This window comes from Anopheles bellator, chromosome 1 (assembly GCF_943735745.2).
Source record: "Anopheles bellator chromosome 1, idAnoBellAS_SP24_06.2, whole genome shotgun sequence".
Classification (NCBI taxonomy): domain Eukaryota; kingdom Metazoa; phylum Arthropoda; class Insecta; order Diptera; family Culicidae; genus Anopheles; species Anopheles bellator.
Genome location: NC_071285.1, coordinates 46,228,528 through 46,241,536, shown reverse-complemented (window position 1 = coordinate 46,241,536; position 13,009 = coordinate 46,228,528). Strand labels below are relative to the sequence as shown.

The 13,009-nt window shown below is 52.1% G+C and overlaps 1 protein-coding gene across 1 annotated transcript in view; it reads right to left on the bottom strand.

The window, feature by feature from the left end:
- Nucleotides 1-11,180, bottom strand: part of LOC131215725 (potassium channel subfamily T member 2) — a 38,779-nt gene extending 27,599 nt beyond the window's left edge. The window contains exon 1 of the mRNA XM_058210118.1: nucleotides 10,942-11,180. Coding sequence (XP_058066101.1) covers nucleotides 10,942-11,180 — 239 coding nt within the window. The remainder of the gene's footprint in view (nucleotides 1-10,941) is intronic.
- Between the last annotated feature and the right edge of the window lie 1,829 nt (nucleotides 11,181-13,009).

Here is a 13,009-nt window from a genome sequence, read left to right as displayed (position 1 = left end):
CGCCGCGTAAGCGTCATCAATCCCTCGGGGCTTTCGGTGCTCACATACTCACATTTTTGTGTGGTTTGCCTAAAGCGCATTGTAGTGCTGTGGTCAATGCTGGAGTAGGGCTCCGGCATTTATGGTGGTGTCGCTAGCCACACGTTAAGGTTTGATTATCCCGCTACCGGATTATTATTATCCGGTCCCCATTTCCCGGCTGTGACACATTCACACAATTATAAAATGCCGATCGATAATGCTACCATACGATTGATCTACTCTGGCAGCGACCCGGTATTTAGTGGCCCACGCCACTCGGTCGAACCGCCACGAAATTGACTATTCATTTAAATTAATTGCGAACGACCACCCTCCGGTGTAGGGCTCCGCTTTTTGGGTTCGGAGAACAAAGAAGCGATGCTTCCCGAAATACCCAGAACCGGTAATATGTTAATCTCTCCGGAAAATGCGGTGGGAAAACTGATCTTTTATCGGACTCAGTTTCTTTCATTCGCTGCGCAGCCCGTTCCCTAGAGCGTCGGCGATAGTCGCAGGCTGGGCCACAGCTAGGACGTCCGCATGATTGTCGATGGGCGTCGATAGAAAATGAAAACTTTGGAAAACCTCCCTAAGACATTTACACGCGCACTGGGAAAACCGGTTCCCGTTCATCATTAAATAGAGCGCGCGTGTCCGCAATACTTTCGGGTGGGCGCCCTGATTTTCAAGCTCAACAACTCGATGACGATGGCGGGGCTGTGAACACCGTAAAACATTGCCGCATTGTTCGCCGGTGCTCACTTCTTCCGCTCGTTCCGTTTATTTGAAAAGAAAAAAAAGTTTTATTCCACCGAAACGAGACCCACCGGAAACCGCGGACCAAAGTCAATGTTGTTTGTTCCGGGGGCGCCGGGAATTGAAACTTGTTTCTGGTCGCCAGCCAGCGAGAAAAGGGTCAGGGTACCGCGCAACGGTAGCCCGCCGGCGGGCGGGGCAGCAAAATATTGAACTTCATTTCGTGCACTTTCTTTGGTGCCGAAGTACAAGTAGAACCGAACCACCAGCCACTGCGACACGGTTTCCGGTTCAATTGCGGAAGTGCTCCACGGTGGTCCTTCGTAAGGCTTAAATTAATTACAATCCAATGCTCATTAGCGTCCACTCGGATTTGGCAATTAAAAAATGTTCCCCGATGGAGGCGCCTGGTGCTCGACGATGGAGGCGCCTGGTGCTTCGTACAAAACGCCCAACCCAACGTGGCCACGCGCGTGCTAGTGCAAACAAATCGCCACTTTCATCGCCGGGTGCCTTAAAAGCATTCACCCATTACTCGTTATTATGTCGGAGGGCCGAAAATCCCAACCCTCCGAAATGATATTTGAGCATTTTTAATGAAGATTCCGTATTTCCAGTCCATTTCCCAGAGACAACAGGGCCGCGTCAGCGATTCTTTCGTTTTGCCCGCCTGCCACAAACCAACAACGTGGAAAAATATCGCTAAATCTTGCTTACGCCACTCCCGGACACCGTTCCGGGGGAGCGGGTCGTGTTAGGACGATTTGCGGTGGCCGCAGAAACGAAACAATGGCCGGAAGCGGGATTTGAAGAATTTGAATGCTGCCGGCGAGCCGGCGACGGCCGTGTTCTCGCCGGAAGGCGGGATTTGTTGGGTAATAAATTGGATACATTATGATCAACATTATCGGGATCGAGATCGAGCGTTCGCCGCGGCACATCATGCCAGGGCAACCAGGAATCCGCTCTCTGCTGGCCTCTGCTTTGTGTTGCTGCTGCTGTCTTTATAAGATGATTTTTCAACTGTTCCTGGTGGCTTCCGGCCAATGTCAGATCCACTCACGTGCCCCAGAGAGGTGAACGACGTGACATCTGTGACGGGGCCCACTTGCCGTACGCCGCAGTGCCCTTTTCGGAGCTCGAAACCGAGCGAATCCCAGCGGCAGCTTAGAAGCCAGAGATCGGAAAACACACACGTCACAGGACGGATGTTTCGGGTGGACGGGCCAAAGGGACGGCTTGCCGTACGGTTTCGGATGGCACCGGAATTGAATTTGAAAATTCATTTTTCGCCACAAAAAAATGTTGGAACCGGGGACACCGGGGACAGGAATCAGAAGAGAGCAAGAGGTCAGAGCTGCCAGTGCCAGATTGATGGCTGCAGTGTGCAGAGTGCAGAGCGTACTGCAGAGAGAGCATGTAGGATGCATATTTTATGCCGCATACGGCCAGATAACCGGTGGACGGGGGGCAACCACGAGGCCGAGGGCTCTGTGGATGGAAATGATTAAACTAGACGATGAGGACCCTTATCAGCAGATAGTGCCAACGTCGTCGGACGGAAGCCAGCTGGCCGGCACGAACACGGACGCTCGTTTGCATGATAATCGCTTCGCTTTCGGGAACAATTGCTCCCCATCCGGTGTGTCCGGACCGGTGTGCGTATGATGGCCCAATTTACCGACAATGCCGAGCACAATGGCCAGAGTGTGTTATCCACCGGCCGCCTGCTTCCGGCTTCGTGCATATAATTTGTCGGTAATCCGACCGGAGGTGCGATTATGCGGGTTTTTCGGAGCATCGAGCCCAGATTGTTGCTCCGGTTGTGTGTTGGTCAAGCTAAAGTTCTTTTTAGAAAACGAGAAGAAAATAAGCTTTAACAAGAAAAGGAAGTAATCGCAAAAAAATGGAAAAAAGTATTGTAAATAGTAAAAACGACAAAACAGATGAGACTCCACGTAGCTATAGCCATCCTTTCACGTTTTGCACTTAAAAAGGGCTCGACATTTCATTCGGGATTGAACCGTTTGTTTTTCGATTATCTCGTCTGGCCGCCTGTCAGCCTCCCGACAAGAAGACGGTGTGCTGAGGGTCCAGCCAAAACTGAAAACAATATTGAACAATCCATCGCTCTCTCCTTCTCTCTTTCTCTAAGTGGAAAGGAATTAGCAGATCATTTCTGCAGACCGGACCCTGCCCTGCAAAGTCAGCAACTTTTCCTCCTCGGGTCCTCGGGACATAACATGTCAGTAAATGTCACCCCGAAAGGGTCGCCCCGGGTCGAGAGGACCTTCTCCCCCAAAAAAAGTGGGCCATTTTCGGCAACACTGTCATAAAACCGAACACAACCGTCGTCCCCGGGAATGGGAATCGAATCAGAGTGGGACCACGGGAAGTAACAATAAAGACCGGGCCCGAAGTGCCGAAGAAGTGCGTCCCAGAACGGACTCTCCGACGGATGTGGGTTCGCCGAGAAGGACAAGTTTTGGCCTCTTTCGGTGCGCGATTCTTTGTTCTAAGGTTTTATTCGTGACACTTTTGGGGGTCTCGGTTGGGGGAATTGTTAATCTCTTCCCACCGGCCATCATCCTGGAGTTGAAAGTGTAATAAACATGTCGGCGGGAGAACGAATGGCCGTACGGACTTTAATGTATGTTTTCCATCGCTTCGCAGGGCACCGAAAAGTGCAGCAATCAAACTTCGGCGTCCCCACTACGGGTCGCGCCGTTGGCTGCACCAACCGGTGCGTTACTAATGATTTCCATTAGTTTGCAGTAATTGAGACGAGTAATCCTTCCGACCCGCTTAATGGGTGCTACAGCGCACTAGACGAGACGAGATTATGGGGAGCCGTTTGTTTTAGCACCCGGCACCCGGATCGCGGCCGTCAATCAAATCAAAAGTAAAACGTTACGATGTTACGGCTACCTGGAAGAGAAGGTTCCCGGTCTTAACCGGCCTGGGTTCGCGTCCCGACGGCTTGTGGCAACCGCAGCGACGACAACGAGAGCTCATTTTTCATCATTCATTTGCGCGTAAATTGCGCGGCTTCTCAAAACCGACGCCTTCGCTCGTAACCTAATTACAAATTTCAGCATTGGCCCGCGGGGCGCTGAGCTGAGTGAGGTGTCTTGGGAGACAGCTGGCCCAGGACGTGCCAACGAGGGACCCTTTAGACCGAGTAATGGAACGGTTGGGGAGCTTTTTTCTGATCCACGGAAGTGCTGCCGCCTTTGACCTTCGGTGCTGGTCGTTTCCCGGAAACGAATACTTCCCTTTTTGGGAGGTGCTCCCCCGGCCGGAGTGGAAGGATGGATGGAATAATATTTACTGGCCCGAGCGGCGAGCGCCCGCGAAGGTGGATGTCGGATTACATCTCGGCATAATAAGAGTAATTTGGTTTGGACCGGGCGACCCGATGGCATGTAAATTTCGGGCTGATGTTGTTTCTCTGCTTGTTTGTGGTGGTCACATTTCTGGTGGAAAAAGAGTCGACAACACCACACCGCGAACGGCATTAATTAGCAGGCTGCGGGTACGCGGCGCGTGCGAGCACTAAAACCCGGACCCATTCGTCGGATTAACGAACCGAACAGCGTCATTTGGTGCTTGGAGGAACCAACGGCAGTAGCATAGGAAGAGTTGGGGCCGATTCGCTCCGAAGGACACGCATCCAAGTGGGTCGCCCCAAGAAGGATGCATTTCTCAGAACGATTCGCAACGGCTTCTGCGGCCGGTAGCATCGTAAGGATTATCTCCGGTTTTCATTTCCGGCAACCAGCCGGGCACGCTTGCACGCACGGAAGGACCTTCCGATTTTCCACCGAAATGGTTCCACGTGCCGGCCGTTTTGAAGCGATTACCGGAATGGATGCCCCTCGGAATGGGCGACATCCGTGTCCGTGTACGGCACGGTAACATATGTGGCTTCCGAGAAATCCCCGTCCGGGGACGTGGGCATTTATGTTAATTTCCGTGTCTTTCATGTCTTCTGCCTATCGCAACCTCCATCGCAAGGTTGCGTTCGACGGCGAGATCGGGATCGATTTGCGTCTTATCGCTGGTCGGGTTAAGATTCTATCATTCGGGGGTGGGTCGCTGTCGGCTGTTGTTGGGCGCACGCAACATGATGAGGGTGGTATGCAAAATGTCCTCCGTGTGGGCGAAAAAATGATTCTATTTTCTTTATGTCGTCTCTGTGACAGCGAAGGTTTCGTACGACTTAAAGGGCGGCCCCAAGTGGCTAAAGGTGGCAGTTTCATGCTTAAAGGTTAGAAAGGAGAAACAAGACCAAAACATCATTCGGAGAGTTAAATTTCAAGTCTACGGCAGCAGCCTTTAAAGCAGTAACTTTAAAAAGGAATATTCATACGCCACAATTCCCCAAAAACGCCGTGAATCATTCTATTTGTAATAAAATTCGAATTGAGTTTATTCGTGTTCAGAAACCAAAATCGACCAACATCAAACATTGAGCATTTGTGTGTGCTACGTTTGAGAAGAGGTTGACAATTGACAAGAGTTTGAAAAAGCCACCAAACAAAGAAAAAATGAAAATATTTGTCGTTCAACTTTTTTTTCCCTCTGATCGACCTCGCATAAAACGGATGAAGGATGGTGAATGGTACGATGCACCCAGGACCAGGAAAAGTGCCCCAGAGGAATGGCTTCAAGACCTCCCTTAACGGCTTTTTATCACATTTTTATATCGTTTTCGGTCCACGTGGCCCTCCTAAGGCGATCCAGCAGCATATTTCCTCTTTTTTTTCTGTACGGGGCCGTTCTTTGTGAGGCAATTCCGGCACTGGCGAAGATGCTTCGGCAGCCGTGCTTTGTTTAATGTGTGCAACGGCGCCCGCTGAGCTACGCCCCGGAGGGTGGGCCACTCCTTCCAACGCGGAAGCCCCCGGGCTCCAGGCGCCTTTTTGCTCCTGTCGATTCCGATCCCCCCCCGGGTGTCCTTGAACTTCGACCAGCGACCTAGCGACTGGCCAGCCGTTCCGGTTCTGTGTTAGTTTTTTGGCTTGTGGACCGAATCGAGTCGCGTCCACCGAAACCGAAATCCAGGCCCGGCCGTCCGGCACAAAGAAGGGTCCTTTCGTGGGCCCCACCCAGTGTTGGCGTGTTGCGCCGCAGGACACCGCATCGCGATGTGTGTGACGGTAATCATTAGTCAGAACCGAAACAAGCTACGCATTTAGCTCGTTGGGGCCGCCTCTTTATGGCGACGAAAAGTTGACCTTTCGGACCCGATCCGGAGCGCGTCTGGCGGGAGTTACTGCTGCTGCTGCTGCTGCTGCTGGCGTCATCGGCCAGCATTTTACAGGGAAGGAAAAAGTGTTGAAATGAAGCGAGCGGAAAATTTCAAATACGACCATAACATTAAAACCGATACGTTATCGCAGCGCTGTGCCGGAGAAAGTTCGCTTGCGTTAAGAATTCTTCTCGTGGATCTTCACGAGCGCCACCTCAAACTCCTCGGAGAGCGGTAGCTTTTGATACGAATTTCACGACACCGAGCCGCGGAGTAGCGCCTTTATTGCGGACCATACTCTTGCGGGATGGCTTATAAACGGCACCGAAAGAAAGGGACATACAGCGAAGAGAGAGAAAGAGAGTGCAACAGAGCTTTGCATGTTGGTTACAGCGCACAATTTGGTGCAAACGTGGTGCTGCGATTCCTTTTTTTCGCTATCACGCCTTGGTGTGATGTGCCGCAGCGAAGGCATTTTTATGCTGCGCAACGAGCCGAAGAATAATGGCCAAAAATGCAATGGCAATGCAGGGCCAATGTTGCCATAAAATGCCCGAATTTTGCACCGGGCATCCTCCATCACGTGGGCAAGCTGTAACTTTGTAACTGAGTCTTTCTTCAATTACAAGTGATAAACACGGCGATCTCTTCTGTCTAGTGAAAATTTAATTTCATCTGATCTATAGACCATCTAGATTTGAAGCTAAAAATGGATCGCAAACAGAGTTTGCTCATACAACCAGCACGTTTCAAGCCAATGCATCACCACCATGAAGTTGTCAGGACCCGTCCTAGATCTGGTACCGAACGACACAAAAAGGGACATATTTTGCACTGCCCAGCCAAAGAATGATAATCCAGCACCACTCTCTGTCTCTCTCTATTAATAGCCTGCCGTCGGGATACATTCATTCTCCTCTGTGGATTAAACTTTAATCGGGGCGCACCGGTGGAAAATGAGTTGCAGCACTCCTTTGACGGGACACAATCGACAGAACGAACGCTACGGTTGCCACTGTCCCAACCGGGCGTGTGTCCTGACAGGCCGAGAAATGATGCTGTCCACGTTGTCCACGTTCATTAGGCTTAAATTCAATTTGCAATAAAATTAGTGCGCTGATTACAACGTGCGTCGTGTCGTGTCTCTCGGGACAAAGCCCGTAAAGTCGACCGTTGCAGTCCTGTGGTCGGTGTGATATGGATTGCCATCCTCTCGCAGGCCAACACTAATCGGACATCTGGGGACTGGGGAACACACACCCATGTGGGGATGTTGATCCTAACACTACGACACGATTCGAAACGGAAATGGAAGCGGGCAGTAACCTTGGTATTTTATCGTATGAATCCCATGAGGTCAAGCAGTTGTAGGAAGAGTAGCGGCTGGTTGCTGCCATAATAAATTCCCCCGGACAGTGAAACGAAGATGAAGTGCTCCTGGCCTGGGGCATCGGGTGGCCGCGTCGTCAGTCGGATGGTTCCAGGGGTGGTTCGGGTTGTTGATTAATTGGTTCGGTTTTCTCACGGACCGGGGACTCAGTCTGCTCGCTAACTACTGACACTACTGACCGGCAACAGCTGGACAGAACACAAGAGAGAGAGAGAGCACCGTGGGCACCGTGGGCGAGCCCTTGTTTTAAACTTTCTTCACACGGCAAAGGCACTCGAATATTGCTGCAACGCGGGACCCGCGGGCCGCAAGTGACCGATTCGTCGCGCCTCTACGTCACACGATGATCCACCAATCGATTGCCCGTCGCCGCTGGAGGCCCGCGGCCAATGATAAGCCAGTACATTATCAACAGCCACACGGACGGGCGGCGGCACTAAAATGGCCGCAATCGATAAATCGCACTCGTCCTCCCGACTCCTGCCGGAAAGGCGGTTTCACACCGGTCTCGGTTTCGGTCGACCCTATTGCTTTCGGATTGCTTTTAAATCACAGACTGGCGCTACACAACCGCGGGCCACCGGGAAACCCATTAGGCTGCGACGCAGCAACTGTGGCCATCGTCTGTGGTTGCATCGCTACGCATTTCGGTTGGGATCGGTTCGTGACACACCGAGATGCAGTTGGCGCCCGAGGGTTCGATATTAATTTCATTAATTGGTGGACCCCCCGGAGGGCACACCGATGCACATACACGCACACACGGATGCACCCGTCCCGAACGCACACTACACGAGACTCGTGTCGTTTGGCCCGCCGCCGAGTCTTATCGTGGTAACGGTCGTTTAGCGACTGAAATCGCGCGCGCGACCAACACGGGCCATCGGGCCATGCCGCCATGTGTTATCGTCGTTCGCGAGGAGCTTTTCACCTTCGGGCCATCATCATCATCATCATCATTAAGCTTTACGGCGTCGTTTCGCTGTGTTTGTGTTCCATCCTCTGTTTTAAACGAAAGCTCCCTCACTCAACTGTGCTACGCGCGGAGCGTAGCGGAGACGCATGGTGCTTTACTCGCACGCTGCTGAGTGCCGCGAGCGAACAGCTGATTCGCAGAGCGGCACTCTCTCTGTCTTTCGCCAGAGCGAGAGCCCCCGACGCGTTTGTTTACGTTTGCTCCCCAGCTCACTACGAACGAGTGAGAGCGGGATAGCGCGTTCGAGAGAGCGAACACGCACCGCGAGATGAGCGCTCTCCGGCGCTCACCGGCGCGTGGGGAAATTGCGGAGCTTGATGAGTGACCCTGTGCGAGCTTTTCACGGCGCAATGCGATGAGTGTCTCGCCGCGATATTGAAGAGAACCCTTTATCGTGGCCATTGCAGACCCCATTGTACCCCTATTTGTCACTAATGGGGTGCCGCATAGAAATAGAAAAAAAAAACTCACGAACACACACTTCAGGTATGCTGCTGATGCTGCAGTTTTCGATCGCTTTCCCATTAACGTGGCGTGGCACTCGCGGACAGAATGCTGAATGTGCGCTCGGGGTGCGAAATGCAGCAGCTGCGAAGGAACCACCACTTGATCGCGCTTCGCTGTTGTTGTTTGGTACGCTAGTCGGGGGGGTGGGTGAAACCTGCTATGTAAGGTCCGCTTCGCTTCACCGAAAAGGGTCACCGAGCAACAAGTTACAGAGACGGGCGACACATCAAATGTTAATTTTATGAACCTTTTTTTTCGCCCAAAGACCCCGACGGTGCCGACGGGAGCCCCATCTCATTAGCGTTCAAATAGGGGGTCCGATCTCCGATGACGCCAGCAAGCCGCCATTAGCAGACCCCGAGAGAGAGAGAGAGAGAGAGTGGCGGGCCCACCAACCGACATCTCTTCACAGACGGACGACTACGGATCGCTAGACGATTGACACGTCGAAGGTCCCCGACGGGCCGCGTAAATGAGTCGTAAAACAAGGCACATCCATTTGTGATGTTCTCTGTCCCACTCCCACTCCCACTTCCTCTCGCTCTCGCTCGATGGTGGCCGAAAAACAGCGGGGTGACAAACACCGGACAGGTCGTCGTCGTCGGTGGCGCTTATGTTTATTCAGGACGATGAAAGTGATATGGATTCCGTTTCGGTTCGGCTTCATTATTTCCTTCCCGGTACACCACCACAGGTGGACCACAGATGGTTGGGGGAGGATATGCGCGTGTGTGCCTGACGCATGATGCCGTCAACGAGACAGGGCGGCCAGCGTTTAAGCGCGCCGAAACGAAACGGGGCGAAAGTTGATAAATATTTGATTCAAATTTCCGACCCACCGAAAGTCGGGGGTTAGTGGCTTCCTGGTGGCGTGGGACGTCGGTGTTGCGGTTGCGGCCACGGAACCCCACCGACAGGTGTGGGTGTTCACTGGTGGCTTTATATGCATACACCATGGTGGAAGAAAAATGGACTCTACTCGCTGTGCTCCCTGTGCTTGCTGTGGGCAGCAGTCCCGACCAGAAGCCATCATAAAATGTAATCATGAAGTCCTGTTTAGCCAAAGAAAGCGTGAAATTAGTTGGAGTTGGCCCCCTGGGGCGGGTGTGCCGACACTGATGGGTTCTGATGTCTGATTGATGAAGAAAGGCTTATCATTGCCTCTGACGTGACCCAGTGTAATCCGCATCGCCTGTCGTGGAGAGAACTGGGAATTCGGGTAATTATCGGCAAAGGGCAGAACTATAAAACGGGTGGCAAACTTTTGATTGATCTCAATCTCTCTCGGCACAGCTTCTGAAGAAGCCCTCATCCACAGGACCTGAGGCTGAGATCAAATTGCAATAGGAATCTTCCAACTTGTAATCTAATTAGATGAGCCACGGGCATACACACGGTCCGGCTCGGTAGCCAGGCTTGCCGGGGGGTCCAGTGAAGCTCGTCCTGTGGCCCAGTTAACATAATTATGAAATCGGAAGTGAATCTGCATCCCGCAATGTCTGCGGAATGTATTCTCCTCTCGTTTGCAGCCTTCATCGTCAACGCAGCGCAGCTTTAAAAGCCCCGTTCGAAATGAAAAGTTGTTCATTTGGCTAATGGAATGGCCGAGCTTGCCTTCGGACATTCCGGCACAAAAGTTTATCCCGCCGATCAACCTTGAATTGCAATTCAAAGCCGAAAAACTAAAATAAAAGGTAAACCCTTAACACTTTCAAAGTGCTCGACAACTTCGCTCGGTTCGTTCGGACCTCAGAAGTGGGCGATGATTTATCATTTTCTGTGTCGTCGCCGTTCAAGAATGGAAAGAGAATCTTTTTTCGAGAGGACGCGTCTAAGAGGTCGCAGGACGCGCGCCAAGTGAAAGTTTTTAATGAGAAAATTTCATTACCGATCATCGCAGCGTGATGTGTGAAATAGAACCGCGAACCGCGGAATCGAAACCGGAAACATTGACAAGGCCCTAGCCCAGATTGGAACACCATTTTGAGGCGGAAGCGGTTCGGTGCAGAAAAGTCAGCTCGTCCGGTCGATAAATACCTTGGGATCTGGAGCGCGATCTCGTCGAGACTGTCGGACGGGCTCATGGGGGTCTTCTCGAAGAGCCGCGACGGCCCGAGCGTCAGGTGGCTGAGTCCTGCGTTGCAGGACGCACCCCGGAAGACTTTGGCACCGCGCCGCTGCCGTTGGCGCTGCTGCTGCTGCTGTTGCTGCTTTTTGCGCTTCTTGTTGGCCTCCTCGCGCTGGAGATTGTGCAACCGGAAGAAGAAGAGCGACATGCTGCTCTTTTGTTGCGTGTATTTGTGTTTTTTTGTGTGTGTGCCACGCCACGCGTTAATTGGAACCATTTGGTCCCGGGAAGATGGCCAACACATAGGAAGAAGAAGTAAAGAAACACGGTTTGATTTTGGACCACAGCCGCCGGTCACACGGGCACTTCACGGGACAAAGCATGTCTCTACAGCATAAAAGCATAAAAGCATAGAAGAACGTGCACAGCACAGAGAGAGTAAGCATGCAGAGGTGACTGAAAGTAGAACTGAAAACTAAAAGTTACAAGCTAATGGAGCACAAATGTTGACACACTAACAAGCAGTGCTGGGACAATGTCTTTAAACAGCCACGACACAGGAAGTAGTAATATTGGGGCACCTTCTAACACAATGTTGCCAGCGGAAAATATGGACGCAAAAGTCGGCTAAAGTTAAAGTGAAAAGTTAAACACAGCACAGCACACACCAAATGGAGCCAACCACTCCGGGAGCTGGTTTATGTGACATTAAAGTAGTAGTACTTTGGGCGGTGAGGGTGAGGAACCTGGACCAAGACCGAGGGCTAATTCATGACGTCAGCAACCGCCGGGGAGCCACCGCCGCACGCAGAACTCGCAATTGTTTGGTGTAAGTTTTCTTAGCATTAAAACACGTGCGGCCGAAGGTGGCAAGGTGTTCGCGCGGATCCTGACACAGGCCAGGGCACCACTCGCTACCGCTAAGTAGGGCACAGCCCCCTGGAGTGGATAGGAACCGAGAAACCGAGAGCCGGCTGCCGGGAACTTAAACTAACAAACTGCAGTAATCATGAGGCAATGAGGCCGTCCGCCGGCTGTACGCTTTTATTTGCACTTCCACGGTTCTGATAGTTTCCGGTTCCGGTGCCGGAGTCCGGGGCCGTGTGGTTTTTATTTCGCTGACCTTTCACTATCTTTACAATTTGCTGCTTTATCGTTAGCGTCTAAGGCCAAGTCTCCATCCGGCGGATCGGGGCGTGGTATGAATTACTACCGACTTGGTGAACTCGTCCCCGATCCCGCCCGTTCCATTACGGGGTCACAGGACGAAAGTCACCGAAAAGTTTCGGCGGTTTAGCGGCGCAAAAAACGGGCACGCAAAAAGCCTGGCCACAAACAGCGCGTGGGGCTGGGGATTTTAATCTATTAACGGTGGCCAATTAAAATCGGATCGCCGGCTCTTACTAATCCGAACTGGGTCCGTTTCACGGGTCCCTCTTAGGGTCGCAAAGACAAACTACAACTAAATTAGGCGGTCGCTTCGCTTCGCGAGTTTTAATCTGTTTACGCCATCGTCGTCGTCGTCGTCCGGAGGCCCGGGACATTAAACCGCCGACCGACAGGAGTCGCGCGGAAAACCCTGATTAATATTAATATGCGCCCTGGCGCAGAACCGCTCGTGAGGGGCAGATGGCGCGAAAGTATAAGAAGTGCGCCGGCTTCCCGCTTTTGACGCGCGGTAAAAAATAGTTCGGCCACGATGGGATGAGTGATGGTCGAAGGGCCAAGAACTCAAACTCTTGAAGTAGGTGGTGAAAGTAGAACGACGGACGGAAAATGAAAGCATCCGAGCCTTCTGAGTAAAGTGAGTGAGCAAAAAGTGAGCCATTTCTTATCGCTCGGTCTCGGGCAAAGTGAAAGGATTGACGAAAATGGTGAGGCCAATGAAAAGGTTGCACGCCGCGGCGTCTCCGCGGCCAGCACGTACTCGAGCAGCAAAACGGTAGTGAATTTTAATTAAAAACGTTCCGTGGCGTTGCCGGAAACCCAAGGAGTTTCCGGCAACAGCAACGCTTACGGTTACCGCTTTTTCCCGAG